At 42.8% G+C, this 23,909-nt stretch overlaps 1 protein-coding gene across 1 annotated transcript in view; it reads right to left on the reverse strand.

Annotated features, from left to right (window-relative positions):
• The window catches only part of PTPRT (protein tyrosine phosphatase receptor type T), a 396,902-nt gene that overhangs the window by 229,902 nt on the left and 143,091 nt on the right, over positions 1-23,909 (reverse strand). The window contains exons 3-6 of the mRNA XM_088538697.1: positions 17,497-17,768; positions 12,097-12,178; positions 8,793-8,908; positions 6,362-6,536 (exon numbers count right to left, since the gene is read on the reverse strand). Of these exons, the coding sequence (XP_088394823.1) occupies positions 6,362-6,536; positions 8,793-8,908; positions 12,097-12,178; positions 17,497-17,768 (645 nt within the window). The remainder of the gene's footprint in view (positions 1-6,361; positions 6,537-8,792; positions 8,909-12,096; positions 12,179-17,496; positions 17,769-23,909) is intronic.

Consider the following 23,909-nt stretch of genomic DNA (forward strand, 5'->3'; position numbering starts at 1 on the left):
TTGGACTAGATGACCTCTAGAGGTCCCTTCCAACCTTGAGCATTCTGTGATTCTATGATTCTATGACTGGGGTTTGGAATAAGCCCCAGCATTGCAGGCTCTCACCTGCAAACCTACAGTCCTGAATTAAACACTACAGTTGCTTTAAACCTTCCAGGTATGTTTAACTAGGCACTGAGAAGGCAGGGAGCTCAGTGCAAAGCAAAGGCGTTGCGTGGCACGATCCCACCTACTGCAAACAGCAGCATAGGCTGCAGAAAAAGTGATATAAAGTGGTAATTCTCTGCTCTGACCACCCTTGGCAAGCATGTTAGAAAGATAATGGGAGGAAAAGTATATTGGCAAAGTAACTGCAATTCCAACCTTCCCTGTAAAAATAAATAAGAACCGGTGCTTGCAAAACCCTGCAGACTGACAAATGGAAATTACAGAAAATGGGAGCCTCCAGCCCTGGAAACCCAAGAGCCCGAGTTAATAGTTAATAGTTTTTACACTCTAGAGGCAACACACTGGAAGGCCACATTACTGGGACATCTCTGCAAGGCAGCATGAAATACGTGCTATTACCTTGCCCAGGCCTAGGGGCAAGCCTGCCAACCTGAGCAGCACCCTAGGCAGGCTGAAAGGCACGTGCCAGCATCCCTGCTTCGGTGTGTTAGGGGCACGCCCTATAAAGAAGACTCGTCAACAAATATCATTTACTGCTAATATAATTTTAGAGCCACATCTTTTATCTGCAAACCAAAATTTTACATAATATTCAGGCATTTTTTTGATAGATGACACTGTCATCAGGCAAAAAAGTCTGTTAAAGTGTGACAAAAGTATCTGTTAATTTAGTTAGACTTTATTGGATGCCCATTTTTTCCCCTTTTACAGTCTGATGGAGGGAAGGGCCTCTTTGAACAGGGGATGAGAGCACAAGGCTTATCCTCTTCAGAGGTCTCTCCTACAACATCGATCATTGAAAGTCAAGGCAGGCAGAAGGATCCAGAGAATAGAGAAGGTCTTTCGCCCCCTGATCATTTTGTTTTCATTATTTTTCTGCTTTTGAGAATATTTCAAAGCAGCAAAAAGTCTCCCTTCCGCTCACAGTGACTCTTGCAGTTACAGCAGGTTCAAGTTGGGAGGAAAGATAAATTAAAAATAAGCAAACCTCTTGCCAAGTTAACCACACCTTCCCGTAAGGAAAAACTACTTGCTACAGTCTTGAGAGAGCGGAGAAGATGCCTCCTGGCTCCTCCTCAGGGTGGGAGCCGAGAGCAGCCCCCAGCCATTCCCGATGCCTCCGTGCTGGGAGGCTGGGGAAAACCCCATGGACAAGGCAGAAAAAGCACAATCCGACAGGCACAGTGCTCTGCCATCCTTGGGAGACTGAAGCACGCTCGATTTCGGCAAACCATACATTACAAATAAGCTCAAGGAACTTCATCTCAGTGAAACTTGAATCAAAATTAAAACCAAAATTTTTGGCTGGTATTTGCCTCACAAAAAATCTGGTTTCAGTGTGCACACCATGTGAGCCTTTCAGTGAATTCCTGAAACTCAGTTCGGTGACAGGACAGAAAAGTCATATTAATTTCCCTGGTAGCTACAATAAAGACAAACCTTTACACAATTCTCCCTAGTCTTTGGTGTACAAATAGAAGTGAAAAGATGGATACAAAAAGTTGGGGAAGAGTAAAAATTGAATTATCAATAAGGCTTTGGTTTATGGACGATTCCTGCATCCCAGCTGTGGCCTGGTGTTCTTTCTGGACACGGTGGCTCTAACCGATACCTCTGTGATAAGGTCGGTGTGAGCTGCTCAGGAATTTCAAGGGGACACAACCGTCCCCAGCCAGCCACGCAGCGTCGCGTGTGGCTGCAGGGTTCAACAGAGCAGCCTCACTGCAGGCTTTATCAAAGCAAGGGACACGCAGACGCTGCAGACTTGATTTACTGCTGCAAATATGCGCAGAAGGGAGCAGGGACAGCGGCAGCCTTGAGGTAACCCCGTTACCGCGGCCTCGCCGACGCCGCTGGCGGAACCAGCACGAGACGCTGCCCTGGCCACACGGGGAGGACTTGGAGGATCTTCATTAATGGGCTTTAGTCAAGCAGGCAAATTCAAATCTAAGCAGCAACTTTTGCAATCTCAGACAGACATTTTGATTCATTTCAGCTACTGAACTTTATTACGCGTGCCAGAAAATATATTTTTAGCACTGCAATCCAAAATGCATGTATTACTGACATCAGCAATGCTCATCTCCTAAACAGCTCCAAGAGGAGCCGGATTCAGTCCTCTCGCTATCCCGATGGGCACAAGAGGACTTTCCACTTCACCACCACCAATGTAACCAGTGTCACAACTGAAATATGGGGGCCTGAGTACCATCTTCGCCAGACCTGCTTTATTACCCCACGATGACAAGGAAAGATGCCAGCTTTAATATGTACATCTGGAGATCTTCCAAACCCACTTGGACACAGTCCTGTGCCACATGCTCTAGGTGACCCTCCGTGTGCAGGGGGTTGGACTAGATGATCTCAAGAGGTTCCTTCCAACCTTCAGCATTCTGTGATTCTTTGATCTGGCACGAACATCCTAGGATACAGAACTACCCATTCACAAAATATGAAAATAAAATGGAGAAAAAAAAGAATCCGTTTGCTATCCACCACTTCATATCCATTGCTTTATAAGGAACCTAAGACCTAGGAGTCTACGGACATGCAATTTTATTCTCATCTTTGTGAAGCACATTGCCCCACTCTGACAGAAGTCCTGCTCTAGCGCACATGCGTAATGCCATATTATACTCTTTCATACCCATATTGTGTTTGTGTCACGCATGGAAACCTATGGAGAGTCAGAAAAGGCATTTCTGGGGCCAACTGCAGCTCAGCCACAGACTGGAGATCTTCTCATTTTTCACTTCTTTAAGCTCTAGGATGCTATTTTTCCAGATAAATCTTCTGGCTGTTTAATAATTCATTGCAGCTATTTGTACACAGCTCCTATCATAAACCCTGAAATAATCAAAATATCTGTCTTGTTAAGTCTGCTTCTTAAACGATTATCCTGAATTTGCACAATATGCTTAATACAGGAGCTTCTTAACAGTACTGTCTTCTTATTTAGCATGCTTTTCACATTAGAATATCTTGACTCTCTTGCGCGGGCAGCTTTTGTTGCTGCTGAGTTTTTTTTATTATTTATTTTAATTCTAGAGCACACTACGAAGAAATGACTGCTATCACTGGGGCAGCCTCCCCTGCACACCTGGTGAGCTAATAAACAGTTGATGCAATTTCAGCAACAAGTGTCATCGCTGAAAGGAAGGAGAGAAAATAATCAGCCAGTCCAACTCTGGAAAAGGAGCCACCTCTCCCCGTGGTGTCACTCAAGGCATCAGCTCTCACGGCTAACAGCTTCTAGAGAAGAGTGACAGATGAAAACCAAGCTGTCCTGAACACCCCGATGATGACAGAAAGCCACTTAGGTAAGTTTTATCCGTGTTGACTAAGGGAATGCTTTGAAGAGCAGCGGAGCATCTCCCAGGCAGCAGGGAGCTCTCCTGGAGCAGAGCACGCCATGAAAACACATGTGAGAGCACCCAAAGAAGCTGGAGGGCCTTTCCGGAGAGCAAAAGCCAGAGAAAACAAATCATTCATGAAAGGCAAGTCACAGATGCTGAAACACTCCCTTCTGATCAGCTCCCAGCTGACTGCTACCAGCGGGTAGGTCATTAATTTAGGCACACAAAATATCCGAGAGGGAGCAGAACAAAACAACTGCCAAACAAACCTCTAGGCCATGTGTGTCCCCTAGCACCCAGTGTAAAATGTGACATAAGGTGACACGTTTCCTGCAAGGACATTTGAGCTACGCCATTAATACTGATCGTAAATGCCCACGCTGCAGCCGGTTTCACAGTCTTTCAAACAATCTTCACAGCAGCAAAACCCACTTTCAGTTCACAACACGAGTAACTGCCGTGCAGTTAACTTAATATTACAGCCAGGAGAGGCAGGAAGCATTTCATTCGTATGGCAGCAGGAGGGGAAGCTGCAGGAATCTCTGGGGGTTTGTGGGGCTTTTGAAAACCACCCTGGACAAAAATCTATTAAATGACTGCATGTGCAACAGTGAGAAAGAAGAAATCAAGGAGAACAATTTCTACTGGGGCAGCATGGAATGGTAGGGTGCACAGATGGAAATGATAGATTTCTCTTACTTGACTATTATGTTTCTAGAGTGCAAATAAGTAAATATATCATCAATTATACAGGCATTGTATCAACTGAGTCAGAATACAGAGAAGTGCTACCGTAAGCACTGACTGACTCCACAGAAAAACTTATTCTCAGTGCTGTGAAAGCATCAGCCGCTTCTAAACACACTGCAATAATTTGAAACTAATTATGTTATGGTCTTTTGTGCAAGATTTCCAGTAATTACTTTGCAATAATCTCCTTTTTTAGCTTAGCTAAGCACTTGCATGTATGCAGACAAGGAAGGGGAGAACCTGTGGAAGGAAGGATTTGGTTTAGGTTTAATTTCACTGATCAAGCTGTTCTGTGAACTAGATCATCTATTGCTTCAATGTAAAGTGCAAGAGTAGCAAGTGTATTTCAAAGCAAATTCTCTCTTTCTGTACTTATTAAATAATGATGAAATGTCAAGAAATATGAGTTACTCTTTCCTATTTTGATACCATAGGGGAAAAAAAAATCTTATTCCTAGGAAGCAAACTGAGATCTGTACAGGTAAGACACACAGAGACATTGACCTTTGCTGAAGCAATCCTGTGTCGTTTTGCATTTAACTGACTGCGAGAAGGAACACAAGAGGCAGCATTAGGCTGGATTTAGCAAGTTTAAGGAAGGAGCTGTCAATTGAGCAAAACTTCAATTACAAACTAATTTAATGTTACCCAAGTACATTATTGCAATTCAATAAACATGTCTTCAGAATTTAACAATTCCGGTTTGCTTTCATTTCAGCCTGTGCACATGCATCACAAATTTGTTATTATCCACACCAAAATGAGTCAGACTATTTTGGAAGCACTGATCCATGCAATCCCAGTGTGATTTACTGCTGCTTCCAACTAACCTCAAACAACCAACCTTACCTGCTTACTAAATAGGAATAAGAAATAGAGGAAGATTCTTTCAATATAATCCCTTAATTTCTTCTAGGTTGGTGTCCACCTGTTTTAATAATCCAACAATGAATCCATCAATGATATCCTATGCAAAGGATATCTCTTGTGTTCGTAACTTATTCTGTTGATTTGTCCTTTCTCAAGTTCCCACACAAGAAAGCGTCCAGCACACACCCTACTTTGCACATTCTGGTATTTGCTCCTCTGGAAGGTTGTCTTCCTTCTATTTGGTTGTAATGCAACACTAGATACACCACTACTGGCGACTTGATTCCTTTTCAATCAGGAATTAACTCCTTCCGAGGCAAACAAGACAGAATCAAGATCCTTCAGGGGACATTAAGAGCCCTTGGCACCTCACTGGAACATTTTCCTTGTGATCTGTGCAGCTTGGATACCTACAACACTCAACACTCGGCATTTGAGATCTTGCAAAGGTTTGAATGTCAAATGCCCTAGGAATCCAGTAGCAAGGACGGCAGTGGAAAAAAGCAATCTTGTTTCTACAGCAGCCCTCCACCAATAAAATCATACTCTGTGAGCATCTTCCTTTCACCCAATGTGTAAGATGGGACTGAGGACAAAGCAGGCTCAGGAGTGACTCAGCTGTCTCCCAGATTTCCTTCTGAAGAGGCAGTGAGGGTCCCTGTGACGTAACTGAGGAAGAGTCTGAGAAAGGCAGCACTTTACCCTGTGCCTCATGGTAGTATTCTCTCCTCAATTAACCTAGTCCCGTTCTACACTCTTCAACAAGCACCATCTTGCACGTGCCAAACAGGAGCAGCTATCAAATTTTAGGGCATAACACAGGCCAAGCTTCCTTCAGCAACTGCTGTTGTCTCCACCGTTTCCTTTGGGACACGAGAATAATCAGGCCCACTATTCACCACGAGCAGCCTTGTGCAGACCGACTCGTCTAAAAGACACCGCACACCCAGTGCTGCATTACTTATTAAAAGGACCCATAGCTAATAGGGTTAACAAAAAAAGAGCTTGCGAACAGGGCTGCATCCAGACAAAGTTTGTTTCCACAATTCAAATATTTAAGAAAACTGATTGAAATACATGCCACTTCACAATCCTTTTTTCCTACTTAAAACATAACGAATGAAAGAGAAAGGTCCAATAGGATGTAATTTTTTAATGCAGAGCTGCCGCCTGTGAAGAAATAATCACCAGAAACTTGTTGCTTTGAAGCGTCCTACCTTTCACGATGAGCTCCGCGTAGTTGGACACGCCGGAGCCGCCGTCGGAGCGGATGACGCAGCGGTACTTGCTGATGCTGCGCTGCGAAGTGTCGCCTACGCTCACGGTGGCCGAGAAGCGCCGGTGGTTGACCACTCGGGTCACCATCAACGCTGTGTCCCTGCCATTCCACTGCTGGAAAAGCAGACAACAACAGCACGAGTTAGGAGAACACACTGATGGCTTTTCTGCAGGTAAGTCAGGCTTTGTTAAGCTTCTTAACAGTGTTTAGACCTTCACATTCCCATTGCTGGGCTAAATATGGTACAAATTCTCAATAAAAGCTTGCTAACGGGACCATTCAAACCTAACATGGGCTCTGCATTGTAGGATCTAATGGGTGCAAGTACCCTTGCATATATATTTAAGATTATTCAGGTTTTCCTATGCAATTTTTGAAGCATATTTGGATAGCTGCTGTGATAGACGTACTGGAAAGGCTGGAGAGCGACAGCTCCAACCCTGTATTTGTACAGGACACATTTAGGAGCTTAGCTACCACGTGAAAATGCCACAAATAAACAGATTTTGTACACCTGGAAAAATACAAACAGGTTTGGTACACCTGGCAATGGCAGGTGTAAAATTTTGGTTCAGGACCAATTTAAATAAATTAATTGGACAACAGACATGTTTGTGTGCCAAACATGGCTCAAAAAGCTCCTCTCTACCAAGGCCACACTACATTTTCATAACTGAAAATCAGATAGATGAAGAACTGACCATAAATTGATGCTTCTACACAACATAAACACCTGAACTTGCTCAGTTGGTCTAATTTATCAGGAGTTGCAAAGAAAAATAACATTTTGCCATTTTTGATAATCAATCTTTTTGGGTGGCATTTTGAAGGCTATTTTCATTAAATGCTTCAATTTTAAAGAATCGAAAACAAGTTTCCACTAGCAACAACAATAATTTTTCTCTCAAATCTCTGCTTCTCACGGGAAAAGGCCCACACTGCTTCAGGTCAGAACTTTTACACACATCTAGTCATAATTGTGGAAGATTTTATAGAAAGAACTCAAAAAAGATAAAGCATAAGGCAAAATGCATCTCCATGGACATTAAAACTACAACATAAGTCAAGAAATTTCAGATAAAAATGGAATTAAGATAACAGCTGTGGTAGCCATACAGTTACAACAACTGTTGGGCCATTTAACATAATGCTAAATGCATTTCTCACCAACTCAAGTATTCTTCCCATTACTACAAGTGGGTTCCTACTACTAATTTTCATCTTTGCTAATTAGTCTCCTAATATTTAGACTCAATTTTTTTCAACTAAAGTTCAGCCACATTTCTAAAATAAAATTTTAAATAATGAGAAAATCCATTAGTTATCTGAATAAATGCCATAGCAATTATGGCAAGGGTCACTCTACTTCAGAAGGTGTTGAAAATTAAGCTTTTTATAGATGCCAAAAATAAAGGAACTGAATTCTGTCCTCAGGGCATCAATGCAAGGAAAGCTGCACGTTTCAGCTCTGCTGTAGTGGAAGAGCTCTAAGCACCTGCTTGTCCAACTAGGGCCTCAATCACATTGCCTGAGCTGTGAATAAAACCTGCTGATTTCCTTCAACTCTCTGAAGTTAATTAAAGCTGCTGAAGTTTGAAGTCTACAACATCTTGGAGGTATTCAGAAAAACAGAGGCTTCTTGTTTGGGGTGTCAACAGTTAAATGGCACAGAAGCTTGGAAGCAGGCAGAGTTCTCATGCTTTAAAAGCTTTCAGGAGAGCTTTGTGTGTGGAACAAGGCAGTGTTAACATTCCATATTTCCAAGCACATCAGAGGGTGCCAAAAATCACTTTGCCCTTCACTGGGAAGTACTTTGCTTTTTAGGTTTGCTCATTTTTCCATTTCTAACTTTAGAACTGGAATCCATTCCGAAAGCTTGCTGCCATACCTGCACAACCGGCACGAACCAGTCTTTCGAGCACCAAGAGGGTACCAAGAGGGCAAAAATACAGACCAAAAAAAAAAAGAGGTGGAAGATTTTGCTTCTCTTTCTTGAAGTCTTCGAGTGAATGATCAGAAAGAATGATCTGATTAACCCAACCAAGGGTAGCTAAAAAGAAGAAATCAGGTGGGTACACAGTGGCTTTGCCTATTTTGCACCATCCAGGCAGCCCTCCCAGATCCCTCCTGTTACCGTGGGAGGGGTTAGCACCTTCTCTATTTTACTACTAAGTGTTTGATTGAAACCTCAGGCATGTGGGCATCTGATTGAAACCATAGTTTTACTGTCACCATCTTCTGTATCTTGTCAATGTGACCTCTGAACAGCCTAAAACAGCTAAAAAAAGATCCCCATGAAGAGACATTGTCCCACCACCCAGTCCTTCCCCACATACTGATTTCTGCTTGGGAAGCGCCCTGGGCTTTACCTGGAGCCAGAGCTTGTCGTGCTGCGACCACTTGCCCCCGGCGATGCACTGGAAGGTGGCGTTCTGCCCCACGTTGACCTCCACGTTCTGCAGCCGCAGGAAATGAGGTGCTTTTCCTACAAGAAAACGCCGAGTGACGCCGGAGCGGAGCAAGGTGGGATCAGCTACACGCTCAGCAAGTTGGTAGGGCCACAGCAGGGCCACCCGTGACAAAGCGGGTCAGCAATTAGGGCTGCCCTTTACCCTTAAGGATTCAGCACGGAGCAGAGGGCGACCCAAGGGATCACAGGGAGCTCCAGCACATCCCGAATCCCACATTTACTCTCAGATCACAGTCAGCAGCACAAGCTCTTAGCACTTGCTATAAAGGCTAATTGAGTAATTTATTTTCTTCATAAAACTATGTTTCTATAAAGGTCAAAAAATAATCAAACACTTTAGAGTTTGTCAAGTGTGAAAGGCCCCAAACCATTTCACACAGGGTTGTTTTTTTTCCTTTTTTAATTTCTTCATTGTCAAATAAATCCCAGGGTTTTAGATATCAAACCACTATTATTAAATATTAACATCGCTGACATTAGCATATCACTTCTCAGTTTATTAATCACTAATATCAGTGTGCCACTGATTTTATATTCAGTACTAAGTTTTAGATCACTGATACTAAAACATTGACATCCCTGATATTAACTAATCATCTGTTCATGCAGGAAAGAGATTAGGGAGCTGTTTTTGAACTAAACCATAGACTCATTCATCTCTGTAAGCAAACTTAGAGGAATGTAAGACTGTTACAGCAGTGAATCTGCCCCTTTCAAATTAAATCAGTTCTGCTCTGGGCTTCAGAATAAAGTTTGTGCCCCACTTAAATACTTCTAGTAAGGCACAGAGGAGTCTTGTGAGACTCTAAAGGTCAGACTTTTTCAAATTCATGCTCACCTTTCATATTAAAGGCCTGTGCATATTGAGATTAGGCACCAATAGCATGCATAATTTCTGAGCGCATATCAATCCCAGCTTCTCTGCTGGAATTAAACAGCTTCAAAAGGACATGGGAATCTGTGTGTGCGCACAAGGCTTGATGTATAGCTTGATATATAGCTCATTAGCTACCGCTTTCATGGCTGTCTGTGGGCAAGCACGTTTTCCAGACACGTTCACACGGAATGTCTGTAAGTGGGTGCTGTACCACAGTCGCCAACAACTCTGGCAAACTCTGACCACAGAAACAGAGCAATTATCTGCTACCTAGAGACATTTTCTTTCTCCATCACCATGGCACTAGGGGCATTTTGCTGATACACCATGATCTAGGGAGGCGAAACAGAAATGAGAAAAAGGAAAAATTATTTCAGTCATCTCCAGGGTAAGCAGGAGTTTCACAGTTCCTGGGATTTCAGTTAGGCTACCTGCAAAGAATTAAAAGGGGGCAAAACCTGCCCAAGTCAAGGGAGCACTTGGCTGACATTTGCCTCGAGTGGCTCTTGCTGCCAAACAGCAAATGCAGCTGCAGGAATCAGCCACAAGCAGCATTTGAAAGACTGCCAGGAACATACAGGGAGAATACCGTATATTCAAACTCATTTCGAACCTGTTTCAAATTTCTATCATCACCCTCACTGTGCATGTTTGAAGAATTTACTTGCAGGCACCACTGGAGGCTGCGAGTGGCAAAACAATGCACAGCCAAGCGGTTACAGGTTGCATCATTGCAGTTAGGAGTTTTTTTGAACTGGGAGATCAGTTAAAAAGTAAATAAAGTAAATGCATCAGTAGCATTAACGGGTTTCTGAAGGACGATATGAAGCTTTCTGGTGGATTTGTCCAATAATAATGGCACAGTTGGGAAACTCCTATTCATTCTAGCAGAAAAAAGACAGTTAAAATATTCAGAAGAGACCTGACTGGGCAGAATGCCCCCTTCTCTTTTTAAAAAGTAGTAGAAAGAACATGAAGGACTTCAGTTGATCTTTATGAGCAATGCACTTGGCCTCTGCACAAAAGGCAAAAAGGGAGTTCAACTGACACTGAAACTCCCTGTGAATACTTGGAGAAATGGACTTAAACAGCAGTTTAAATACTTCAATACGCAGGGGTCTAACACTGCATCTTTTCTCCTTTTTAAACCACTTTTCTTGTCCAGGTCTTGCTTGGCTTTATTGGCCCCTCCACCAGTAATGGGATGAGGCAGCACTCATCACACTGTGCAACCGAAGCACCAGGTGGGGGATCTGCTTGGATGCTGCCAGTTCGCAACAGCAGCTGGTTAATACTGATTGTAAGTTTTTCTTAATGAAGTAAATGCACCCAGAGGCCCACGAAATGAGCACGTGATAAATGTAATTCAGTTAAACAGCAGTTATCCATATTGCAGTTAGCAGAAATGTCCTGTTAAGCTCAAGCAGAACCATGCCTAGCACACTCAACGGCACCTATTCTTTGAAATTTTGTTTTGCATGAAAACCACTGATCTCACCCCGCAGACACGGCCCACGTGATTGACCTGTGCTCAGCAGCTGCCACGGCCTCCCCAGAACCACCAACGGGTGCCACAGGCTGCAACGCTCTGCAACGGGCTTGTGCTGCCTTTCCAAATGGCCCCAGGCTTGCTGCATTGGCAGCATCAAAAGACAAATAAAATCAGGGTACCATCCCAAATTGAATTTGAATACCAAACATGTAATAACTTTAGCACTAAAAGGCATGGGATCATTACAGATTATTCATAAGGACATTCATATATTTGAAGAAGAAAATCAAAAAGCATGTCTGAACTCATTAAAGAACACAAAGGCTCTAAAAATCTCTAGAGGAGACTGCACACTACGTATACAACACACACACTGTGGACACAAACCAAAGCAGCTCAGCCCCAAAGGCTGGCATTTAGGGGGTTTTTTAAACACAAAGATCTTGATCAGATGCACAGTGACTAGGGCAGAAAAAAGCCATAGTACTAAATTCTGAACAACATTACGAGCCTGCAATAGTCTCACTCCTGTGCAAGTGCATAGTCCGAATAAGACATTTTAAATCTGCACAGAAGTGCTTAGTGGGCTTAAGTTTTGTTTAAAAAGATCAGAAGCTTTTGGGATCTTTTTATCAAGAGTGTGATTCAGAAATAACAAAACCACCAGAACAGTCTTGCCTTTTGCACACTTGCTGTTACATAGCTATGCAAGGCTGGTTCTCTTAAGAGGGACTTGAGAAGACAGTTTAGAGTTGGTTGAAGTGGGTGAACTGTCCATCTAGACTGCAAATCCTGATATATAACACAGTAACATGCTTAAAAAAAAATACTCACTGCATGGATGGGCAAGAACCCTGACTTCATCCACAGCAATGTACCCTGGATGTCCTTTCAAGGAGACAGATTCAAATATCACCTGAAATACAAAGTAAAAAAGGTTTTCTTAAAAAGAGCCAGCCATTTGGCCAGATACCACATCCCTCTCTCATTCCATGGTCAAAATCATTCAAGGCATCTCACCACTAATGCTGAGGGGATACAGCTGCCATTCAGCAAAGTAACCAAAGTCACTGTAGCATTTATTAGGATTAAAGTTATATACTACTTTGATTTGAAGGGGGAAAAAAAATACTCCATGGATACACACATATGCATTCAATTCAAACACCAGTGCAAGAACAGTTCGTGGGCAGTCATTTGACATCTTATTCTTAGTATGCTTCAAAAAGCTACAGAAAGCTGTTCCTGAAATAAAATGATCTGAGTTGAGAACTCTGCATGGATTCATTTGGAGGACACTTTGCTTTGCCATGCAAGCCATTACCGTGCCAGGGAGCAAGTTATGAGCAATAGAAGTCCCTGCATTCCAGCTATTACCCTGGAACAAGATCCTCCCCAAAAATATTAGAATAAAGTAGCTTCTCTGCCCTTCTCTGGATAAATCTAATATGGTTTGAGAAACAATTTTTTTTTAAATGTTTCTGGTCAATGAAAATCTTACATTAATTTGGGGCTGAATACACAAACAGCACAGGCAAACAAAAAACAACTCTCTTCCATGACTCTGGAAACACACCTGGAAATCTGTCCTAATTTGGAATATCTTGTTGCTAAAAATATACAGACTACTTGAAAAGAATTGAGAAAAAAGATAAAAGACTAGTCAAGAGTTTATTAAAACTAAATACTGTCAAATAAGCTAAATTATATTCAGGAGAAAGTAGTACTAAATATGGTGTACACAAAGTCTGTTAACTACTTCAAGCCAGCTTTTAGCACTGTTAATTTGCAGCCTGAATTGAAGTTGATAGTCCCTGTCTCTCATTGCTGAGCCTCTTTTTCATGTCCTCCATCAGAACATTAAATACAGTATAATATCCAATGGTCCAAATGCTTATCACTGCGTGCTCAGGTTGCCAGAGCTGTGCGCACTTCATAAGCACAAGCTTTCTGTTAATCATTGCACTTTGCATGTGAGCCTCCAGAACCTAGCTTCTGCTCAAGCTCCCAGAACTTCCTGAGAATTGTTCCTCAAACCCCAAACAGTCCTCCAAGTTATCTAGAAAAACAGGTGGAATACAAAAATAAACACAGAAACTCTGGTAACAAAACCTAAAAAAAAAAAAAAAAAAAAAAAAAAATCTATGCCAGAGGACAGTGGACAAAAATAGACAGCCTAAAAGGTGGAAGAGGGAAGCAAGTCTCTAGAAGAGAAAATAATGATCAGAAAAAAAAAATACTAGTGTCATGAGTGATGAAAGATCCTTGACAGGTTATCTAGAAACTGTATAGACTAATAGTGCGCTGTACATCTATAACACAGAAATTATAATTAATTTTGTAAAAGGAAATGTCATTCATGATACATGTTGTACCTGCTGGGAAGGTCACCTAAGGAACTACTTCAGCTTCCTTCAAACAACGGCACTGCACAATTCCTAGAAGTTAGTTTTGTGCTTGTGAAAAGCTCTAAGCCAGATGCTAAACCCCATCCTCAATTTCCCTCATGCCACTTTCCTCAGAGACCTGGAATTGGGAACAAAAAGCTCTCCGAAACTCTGGCATTAGCTGTGAGCCTTTAATATGTTGCAATATACCCCAAGCCGCTGGAGTCACTGCGTCAGGCAATAGAAATCCCCTGAATTCAATCTTCACGTTGGTGCAGAATCCACATCATGTTGTTTTAATGCAGGGTTTTATCCCTATGCTGAGATCTTCTCTTTATTTCCCAGGGCAAACTTGGGCATCCCTGGCCTGGTTCGCATCATGCAGCAGCTCAACCCCATCAAGGTCAGGAGTATGGGAGCACCCAAGGCTGTGCTGGGGACCAGAACTGAGACCCAGTGAAGTGGAGGCAGCAGAAACCCAGGCTTATGCAAGGCCTGCTGCTGCCAACCCAACACTGAACATCTCTCATGTCCTTTAACCTCAGCGGGAGATGAATTATAACAGCTGAGATATAGTGTTTCCCGCCCCTCCATCCTTTTTCCTTTTTTTAAATGGTGCTTTACACTTAAGGAGCTTCTCAGAACACAACACATTGACCAAATGCAAGGCTTTGCTCTTAAGAAGCATTTTAAACGCCCCTGAGAACCGCAAAGCCCAAGTCATTTCATGTCTCCTTGCCAATAAAGAACCTGCCTTTCACAGCTGCTCTGCACCGGCTGTTAGCCCAGCAGCCCGGCTCATCCGCGGTGCAAGTTTTCTTCAGGCACGGATCAATAACACTCCTCACTATACATCAAAAAGCCTCTTCCCGCAGACTGCTGCTGCCCTTACCGCACCCTGGGACTCAGCCCGTCCTTATGGCAAGCAATAATTCCGAATTACACACATTAACTTCCTCCAAGTACTGGCATGGCTTTGTTTGCTACACTAAAACACATGCAGGCTGGGAATACCAGTATAACTAACTCTAGGGTAGACACGATATATCTGCACCACGTTCCTAGCTCAGCAGAGCGCTTTGGACCTGCTTGGCACGCAGGGGCTCCGCACAGACACGCCGGGCCCAAAAGCAGGGCCTGCAGCACGGGGCTGCTCGCGCGTCCCGCTCGCTCCAACACGTCCCCAAAGCCCGGAGCACTTTCCGGAGCCTCGGCCACACAGCAGCCCCGTCCTGATACCTCATGACAAATCCTTCTGAGACACGATGAGTTCACACCAAGCTCCACGCCAGGGAGTTTGCATGCGCTGAGAGGTGTGTCTGGGTTGTTCTTTAAACAGGCTGAATTACCCAGGAAGAAGGTGCTTTTTCCTCATGTTTCCCTCACATTGCTCCCAGGGCTCTTGGGCACAGTTTGCACTCCGGGCATGCAGCTCTGATATCCAGCTGGCAGACAGCTCTGTCACAGCAAGATCCTCCCGAGTGTCAGCTCGGCTTCACCACACGGTCACCATCATCCTCCCTTCTTTGCGGTGTACCCACTAGGCAGTCACTCAACAGTAATTTTAACAGAGGTCCTTGAAGACCTTTTCCTCTTCACTTCTGTGAGCTTATTTTTGTTTCTTTTCCATTTTCACTAAATGCAGAAATCCACTAGCTTGTGGGCTCACCACAAAGGAACAAAATAGCTTCTTTAATGATTAAGAATACACATACAGACTGAAACATCAGCAGTATCTTAAAAAAAAATGGTTTCTGGGAAGAAGCTACTCCTAGAAAGCTGCTGCTGACCTTCAAACTGTGTAGTTTTGGGCAGCAGCAAAAAAGACTCATTTTATTTAAAAGACTTTTCTTCAGAAACTACAAATCTGACCTGCAAAAGGACTTGCAAGAGCAGTGAAAGCTCAGGAAGCCTACGATAGGTATATCTAAGGGTAGATCTCTTAGCAGGATATCAGACCAGCTTTTGCAGGCTTCTCAAGCCCTGATTACCAGGGTGAAAGACCAACTTTTCTCTATCTCTTTAGAGATAAAGAAAAGCACCAACTATGAAGATGATTTTGGGTCATGACCAGGTTCACATTAAGGTGAACTCCATGTCAAGAATTTTAATATGATTTCAGAATAAGAGGCAAATCATGCTCAGTCCTCAAAGCCCCTGTCCCTGACTCCAGTGTCTCACAGGTTTGGGCTCTGCTGATAGTCCTGACTCTTTCAAAGGCAGAACATTAAAGTGTTCTGCTTCAACTCAGATTTTGAGAGCTGTTATCCAGTTATTAAAAGGGGAAAAAAATAATACGAAGAAATAAAAAGAAGCTTTTCCACCTGCTGTTGTCTGTATACAGAACGTTCTCTTTCTTTTCAGAGATTAACCTGTACTAAATTTCTGTTTTGCTAGTGTCCTTTAGTAGTCTCAGATGTGCACCTCCTCTTCTGCAAGGTGTGGGATGCAATTACTTCCTCAGCTTTTTATCTTGGATGAAAAACAAGACAAAAAAATGCCCCAACACTTAACAAGAAGTTACGCGCCACCGTAACTAAAACAACATCTGGAAAGTTGCACCATGAATTTTCAAGTCCTTCCCCATGAGTTGAAGAACTACCTAGTGGCTAGGAGAGAGTAAAAAAAGGTGGGGGAAAAAAGGCACACTAAAATACTCAACTTTGTGCTTAGCTAAAATGTGAAACAGTGACATTCTCTAGGGAAAATCGGTGAGAGAACAGTCTGAATGTTTGGTCTGAATACCAAACATGGTATTCAGATTTTGTGAGTCCTTTCTTTGCTTAAACCCCTGCAGTTAACTGCAAATTTACTCCCTGCCGCCCTAAAGAACAACTTTCTCGGACTGCACGAACATCGTTGTCTGAAAGCAAGGTAATCAAACATTAAAACAAAAACCAAGCTACCCCCTAACCAAGTCCTCTATGCAGTTCCAGGTGGCCTTAGGGAGCATCAGCTTTTGCATCTACTCAAGGAATCAAGATTTTGCAGAACCAAACAAGGAGCCTGGGTCTTTCTCAAGATGAACGCGCCTGCTGATGACCACAGATGTTGCCCCTAACAGAACTGAAGTTTTACACAACTACCATTTGCCCTTCCTCCAGGCAAAGACACTCAAGCTCTCGAGTTATCAAGATCATTAATCTTAGCAGAGCCAAAAGACTTCCAGCACCAGGCACGTCTGCCTACTTCCTGTAGTAGGGAATGGGTGAAAGCTCAGAAAATCATGAAAATGCCTGCTTTACCAACCCATGGAGAAATATCTCCTAACAAAACAAGCCCAGCTGTGGTAGAAGCAAGGCTTTAAAAATATATTAAAAACAAAGGGAAAAGAAAAAAAAATCAGGTGAAGATTTTGCTCATTTTGTAAACATAGTACAAGATTTTATTAGTATCTTACATATCCAGTGTGTGCAGCAGGAACCCAGATGCAAAGCTGAATAAACATGTTAAACATTTGCTCTCCTGGAATCAAGTATGGTCCCAAACTAGGTCACACAGGCTCATACGAGGAGGTACAGTTAGACATCTCAACATTCATTTGGAAACTTAAGTTTGCAAAGCGTCATGTTCACATGCCAACTTCAAGACACAAGTTGGTGTTAACTTTTCCAGTAATTTAACACTCTATGACCTAACAGTCTCCCAAGAAAAAAAGCTAAAGAGTGTAAAACATGTAAAAATGTCTAAATCACCTCTTCTTATAAAACTACTGTGTATAAATTCACAAAAGGGGGAAGAGAGATCAGATTTAAACTTGCAGGATATCTATTGCTAACCATAGCTGGGCCTCATAACTAGCCAGACTTTCAAAGGAGTAAGAGTGAGAAGTATTACAAATTCATACCTGATAAAAATGTGGCCAGAACGTACTGATGGCAAGTTCCGCCTTCACCCATCCTTCCGTAACAATCCCTGACACATTCCATATGGGATTGCCCTGTGGTCCACCGTTCACCTTCACATAGACATTCAGAGAGCCAGGACTGGAACGGTCTCTGCTGGATAAGTAATAGTGGAAGTCGATGCAATGTGTGTCGTTCTCCTTCAGCGTAGGCAAAAGCAAGTGGGCTTTCTGCCCAGATGCCCGTCCAGAGCTGTTAACCATCATGAAGGAGCCTATAGACAGCGAAGGGAAAATGGAAAGAGAAGAAAAAGGGGTTTTTGTTTGGCTCTTTCAACAAAAGCAGTTCCATCAAAAACACAAGCGATTCTTCAAAAGCCAGAAAACGAAACATTCTCCTGGAAAACTCAAACTAGCTATTTTATGTTAGTGGTTAGGTAACAAAAAGAAAGGATATTAAAATTACAGGCTTGCAATACAAACAGATTGAGGGCCAACTACCACTGCCATAATTATATAATTTAAAAAACAAATAAAAAAACTGTTTTGCTTGTATCATTTTATAACCTTATAATAAAACAGTCACTCTAAACAGAATCACATCCACAGTTAAAGCAGCAGCTCAGCTCTCCTAGCACATACCCACGCTCCTCCTTTGCCAGGAGCACATTCCAAGCACCAGACTGGAGCAGCAGCACAAAGCCTCAGCTGCTGGAAGTCTCCATGCAACTACCTACTTGGTGCCAGTCTCCATTTGCCAACCCTGCATCTTGGCTCTATCAGCTTTCGAAGGATGCAATGTGTTAACAAAACCCTAATTTGCAGAATCCAGATGAATTAGACTTGTTAGTGACATCGCAGCCAGAAATAATGCAACAAGGACAATAACACTTCTGGGAGGGAAGGACGGGCTGAATTTACGTAGGGAAATATATACACTGAAGCCACTGATGAGTTTGTTAACCCTGGGGCTTGCATCATATTAACCACGGCGCTGGATGTTGAACTCGTGTTTGGATTCATCAGGCAGTTATTCTACAGCACGTTGCGTCTCGACTCATCTCTTCACAGATGCATCAAGGTGACAAATGTTAGCAATAAGGAAAAACATTATGAGAGTTATTTGATTCACTTCTGTTTAAAGGCGCTACTTTATGTGTGTGCAGACACACAGAGAAAAAGCTGAAGGAAATGCTGAGAGATGGGGGGAAAAAAACTCTGTGTGTCAGCAGCCAGGCATGATAATTTTTAATCAAATGCAGCCCTCTTGACATTTCTCAGTTCTGCTGCTGCCACCAAGTCATGCTACAAACATGTTTCTCTGCTGGCCTCTTGCAGTTCACAGAAGATTGAGTTTGAAAAGGCTTGCCCTACTCTAACCTATTGACTATCCCTATTCCATGCTGCAGTAGTGCTGCAGACTCTCAGATGAGCCGGATAAAAATCCCAAACAGACACCAGCAACTTTCTCCCACAAAACTGCCCCCTCCCCCCCCCTTTTTTTTTTTTTTTTTTTTTTTTTGCAGTGTTTACATGATACATCCGCATTTTGTAAAGGACTGTGAAGCTCGGATGCAGCAGAAGGAAGTCGATCTTTCATAAAGAAATCAGACACTCCAGAGACCTCGGAAAACGCAAGCACAATGCAAGCCCAGCTGGGGAAGGGGGTTTACTAAGCTAGATGAAAAGCTACAGGCAAGACGCTCTCGGGCAAGCCTGTCTTTCATCTTGGTGTGTTGAAAATAAAAACAGCACCAAATCAAGAAACTCAGCAAGGACTTTGAGAAACTTAACAGCAGATACAAACTTTGCAATTTCTCACTAATAACCAAAAAGCAAAAGATACAGTTAAGTGTTCCCTTTTGATCAAATTCCACTTCCAATCAATAAACAAAGCACCTTTATTCAACTAAATGAGAGAAGCTTTAACAGACTACTCTGTGTGCATATATCCATTATCCCAAATATATATATATATATATATATAGTCAAAGAACCACAGAATGGTTGAGGTTGGAAGGAATCTATAGAGATCATCTAGCCAACCTCTTGCTCCAGCAGGGACACCAGGAGCACATGGCACAGGGTGGCACCCAGGTGGGTTTGGAAGATCTCCAGAGAAGGAGCCTCCACAGCCTCTCTGGGCAGCCTGTGCCAGGGCTCTGTCACCCTCACAGGAAAAGTTCTTCCGCACAGGGAGATGGAACTTCCTGTGCTTCAAATTGTACCTGTTAGCCCTTGTCCTATCACTGGCCACCACCGAGAAGAGTTTGGCCCCATCCTCCCTACATTCACCCCTCAGGTACTTGTACGTGTTGATCAGATCTCCTCTCACTCAGCCTTCTCCAGGCTGAACAGGCCCAGATCTCAGTCTTTCTTCATACAATAGAGGCTCCAGTCTCTTAATCATCTTCATGGCTCTCTGTTGGACCCTTTCTAGAAGCTCTACGTCCCTCTTGTACTGGGGAGCCCAGAGCTGCACCCAATACTCCTCCTAATGCAGGCCAGGATCCCACTCTTGGCCACGATATATATAATAACCCAAATAAACCAAAAATTTGAGAAATCGAACTACTTCAAGGTACCATGAGAAAGCACAACTGCCAACAGCATGGTGGCCACAGCAGGAGGCTGGATGCCCTTGTTTCTAAGGCTAAACATGTCACACACTTCCATGGTCCTTGACTGTACATGCCGTCTGCCTCATTTACCTTTGTAAGTAAAGCAGGAATGATACTACTCCCCTTCTAGGGACCCAGGAGGAGAGGCACTACGACAAATGCTGAGTAACAGTAGTAGACTTTTCCCCATGCAGGAGTATAGAATTGCTTTGCAGCGCACTGCCTGCAGCATTTTAATGACACGAGAGAAGTAGCACAATACGGATGAAGACAACTTGTACATCTGCCAGGTCTCAGATTCAAGGATGAGGACAGCCAATTAAATAAGTCAGTAAAGAAAAGCAGAGTTCTGGTTCATCCACACGTTTTTGACCAAGCAACTGAAACAGTGGGAAGGAACTCAAGAAAACTGGTTTCTGCTCTATTGCTGACTGGATCACGGGCAAGCTGTATCGCTTCTGGGCGTCCTTCATCTCTTTTATACTTAGATTATAAAAGGATTTCTACCCTAAAGAGCTACTCTGAAGCTGCACTGTGTCTAACACAATAGGGTCTTGAACCACACTGGGGTAGGCGAGTGTTTCAAGATAAGAAAAGTTAGGGAGTATTTCTCTTTTATAGATTCATGTATAAAAATAATGATTTTTCCTCTGGGAGAAAAACATCAGCTTTATATAAAGTTCAAAGCAATAATTACATTTTTATTTTTTGCCACCCACAAAAAAATGAATCACAAGCTGCTCACAGCTCAACAATGGCCCTTTGTGCAATTGCTGAGCATCTAGAAGAGTCTGGAGCCACCTTCTAGCAACCGGCACAGCAGCAACACGTAAAACATCACTGCTCCAAAAAAAAAAAAAAAAAAAAAAAAAAAAAAAAAAAAAGCACAGAATAACTACATCAGATTTTTATTTTACTGCAAGAATAATCTTATAAATTTAGTAATTGCCAAATTCTGATTATGCATATTTTCTCAGAATCACAGAATGGCTGAGGTTGCAAAGGACCTCTAGGGATCAGCCAGTCCAACCCTCCTGCTCCAGCAGGGACACCAGGAGCACGTGGCACAGGGCGGCATCCAGGCAGCTTTGGAAGATCTCCAGAGAAGGAGACTCCACAGCCTGTTCCAGGGCTCTGGCACTCTCACAGGAAAGCAGCTCTTCCTCACATGGAGATGGAAGTTCCTGTGTTTTAATTTGTACCCATTACTCCTTGTCCTATCACTAGCTACCACCGAGTGTTTTCTTATTTTTATGTTTTTTTTTTTTTCCTCCCTCTAATATAGTAAGCCCAGAGAAAAAAAAAAACATCTCTATGATGTCTCCAGGTAAATCTTGGTAATATGCACTATTTTATGCAGGGAAAACATGAGAAATTTCCATTTGCAGCGCCATGTCCAGCGGAGGAAGCCTCTCACACCTTGGTTAAAAAACCACCCATGTTTAAATCTTCTGCCTGTGGCATGTTCCTGACTTCCACAGAGGCTTCACAGAGCAGCTTCCCCAAAAACACCTTCCCTGGCCAGACATGGTGTCCCTGAGGCCACTATCAGCAGTGGGTTTAAACACCCAGGTTTAAACACTATCGCTGATAAAGGATAAAAACACACCTGTTCACAAAATGTAGTTGCCGAGAATAAATCACACCCTGTATGAGACACGTAAGCTTCCAAAATAGAAGCTGAACACCTTTATCGTTTTTCTTTTCCCAGCATGAACTCATCGGGAGATCCACCAGGATCACACACTCAAGTCACACAACTAAGAGGCTCCACAGGCCTCATAGCGGTGGCTTTGAGACCGCAAACATTGTTCTTACTGGGGCGGGGGGAAAGAAAAAGAAGTCAAAAGAAGCCTTTCTTTCCTTATTATCTTGCATAAAAACCTGCCATATTGTGATTCAGAGTTTGACAGCCTTCTTTAGACTGAATGCAAAATTGAACCTGATGAGAGTTATTCTCAATTTATAGGCCTATATGTGCAAATAAAAGAGGTACAATCTGGTCTGGCATCAACAAACCACTTGTCACATTTTTTGCTCCTGTATAAAGGAGCAGGGAATGAATTAACATGTCACAAATGGAAATTATTGATCGATGCATGACTGAAGGCCTCTTCAATGTCTCCACGCAGGAATCTGAATAAAACAAAAGGTTATCTTGGAGAAACTCTTCTATTTAGAGCACTACACATTCTATTTTGAATAATAACAACAATAATAATACTAATAATAATCATTAACCTTGTTGATTTGTTTTCCTTCATCTGGAAGGTTCACATGTCATAAAATAGACACTGAACTGAAGAGCTGGGAGGGAGTTACTCATGTCGTATAAATCTGGTCTTTAGATTTATTGCACATAGAGGTATATGCTTGTTAAAGCAGGCGGAATATTAGCCCAGTTTAATTTAGTGCTCCTAGATCAACAGGTTAGATTAATTAATATCCTGCTGGCTCTGCCAGCTTCCTGAAGAACCAAAAATAAACCTGCTATGTTCACATCAGTCAGAAACAAGAAGGAAGGGAAGATGGTAAATAAATTCATTTTTAAAAATCCGTTCAAACGACAGGGAACATAAAATGGCACTCTCTCCTAGTTATTAAACATACCACTGAAAATTGGGGAATTAAACCATGAAGTGCTCTCTAGCTGGCCATAAATTTCAATTTTTCCCCTGCTTGGTGCATAATGATGCCTTGATAAGCCTCCCATTATTGATGCATCTGCAACATATATCCTCTTTTTGGAGCTGAAATGCTACTCTGTAGCAGATGGTGGCTATTGTGTTTACACATCAGCACTTTATGATTGCATTTTCTCACGTCTGCAGTAAAAAGAAAGCCGTAATTGAGTTTTTAATGGCGGTGCACATTGTTCATTAAGATTACATGAGTGTATTCTGACAAATGACAGCTGAAGAAATGAGCCACTGAGAACCCCTCGTGATCACCAGACAGACCTCAGTTGATGCTGTTTCACTGCTGGCTTTCAAGAACTATGCTGTTTAAAAGTGAAATTATAGCAGCCATTAAAGACTGAATGTAAACTTGAGGAGAATGCTGTCAAAACGCTTGACTGCAAAATGAGACTTCTGAAACACGAAAAAGCAAAATCAGGTACAGACTGTCCTTTTAAATAACAAACTCCTTCCAAACTACAGGAATGGGCTTTCCACCAGCTCCATCAGGTGCATGAACATGTTTTACAGACACGGTTTTGCTCATTTCATTTCTTTTTCCAACAAATTAAGCACTGGGCACCTGACACTGTTCTGGTAGAACAAAGAACCCCAGCATTGCTCCGGCTGGAGGGACCTCAGCAGGTCTCTAGCGCAACCCCCTGCTCAAGGCAGGGTCAGCCACGAGATCAGAGCTCACATTCAAGCCTTTATCCTCTTGTGTCTTCAAAGGACAGAGACTGCACAAACTCTCTGGGCAAGTTAAAGTGTTAAAATATTTCACTGTCCTCAGGGCTTTGCCTTATACCCAGACCAAACCTCTGGTTTCAAGCTATGCCATTTGTCCCTACCCCTCCAGCCAGGGGCTGCTGTGAGGCATCTTACAGCAGTCTCAAGCCTTTAAGGTGAAGCCCTCTCAGACGTCCTTGGGAAATCCTCTGCATTGCCTCTGAAAGGCAAATGCAACAGCAGCACCTGCTCTACTTGTGCTCTTGCCACTTTGTCCAATTAATCCAATCGATTTGCAGATATCACTTGCTTTGCAAGAGCATTTTATCTCTTTCCTGGTATCCCACCAGAGACTGGGATTAGGGTCAGCCCCAGTCCCTGTAGAATG

This window comes from Tinamus guttatus, unplaced genomic scaffold (assembly GCF_059628265.1).
Source record: "Tinamus guttatus ecotype Peru unplaced genomic scaffold, ASM5962826v1 Tinamus_guttatus_pri_ptg001150l, whole genome shotgun sequence".
NCBI classification, from domain to species: domain Eukaryota; kingdom Metazoa; phylum Chordata; class Aves; order Tinamiformes; family Tinamidae; genus Tinamus; species Tinamus guttatus.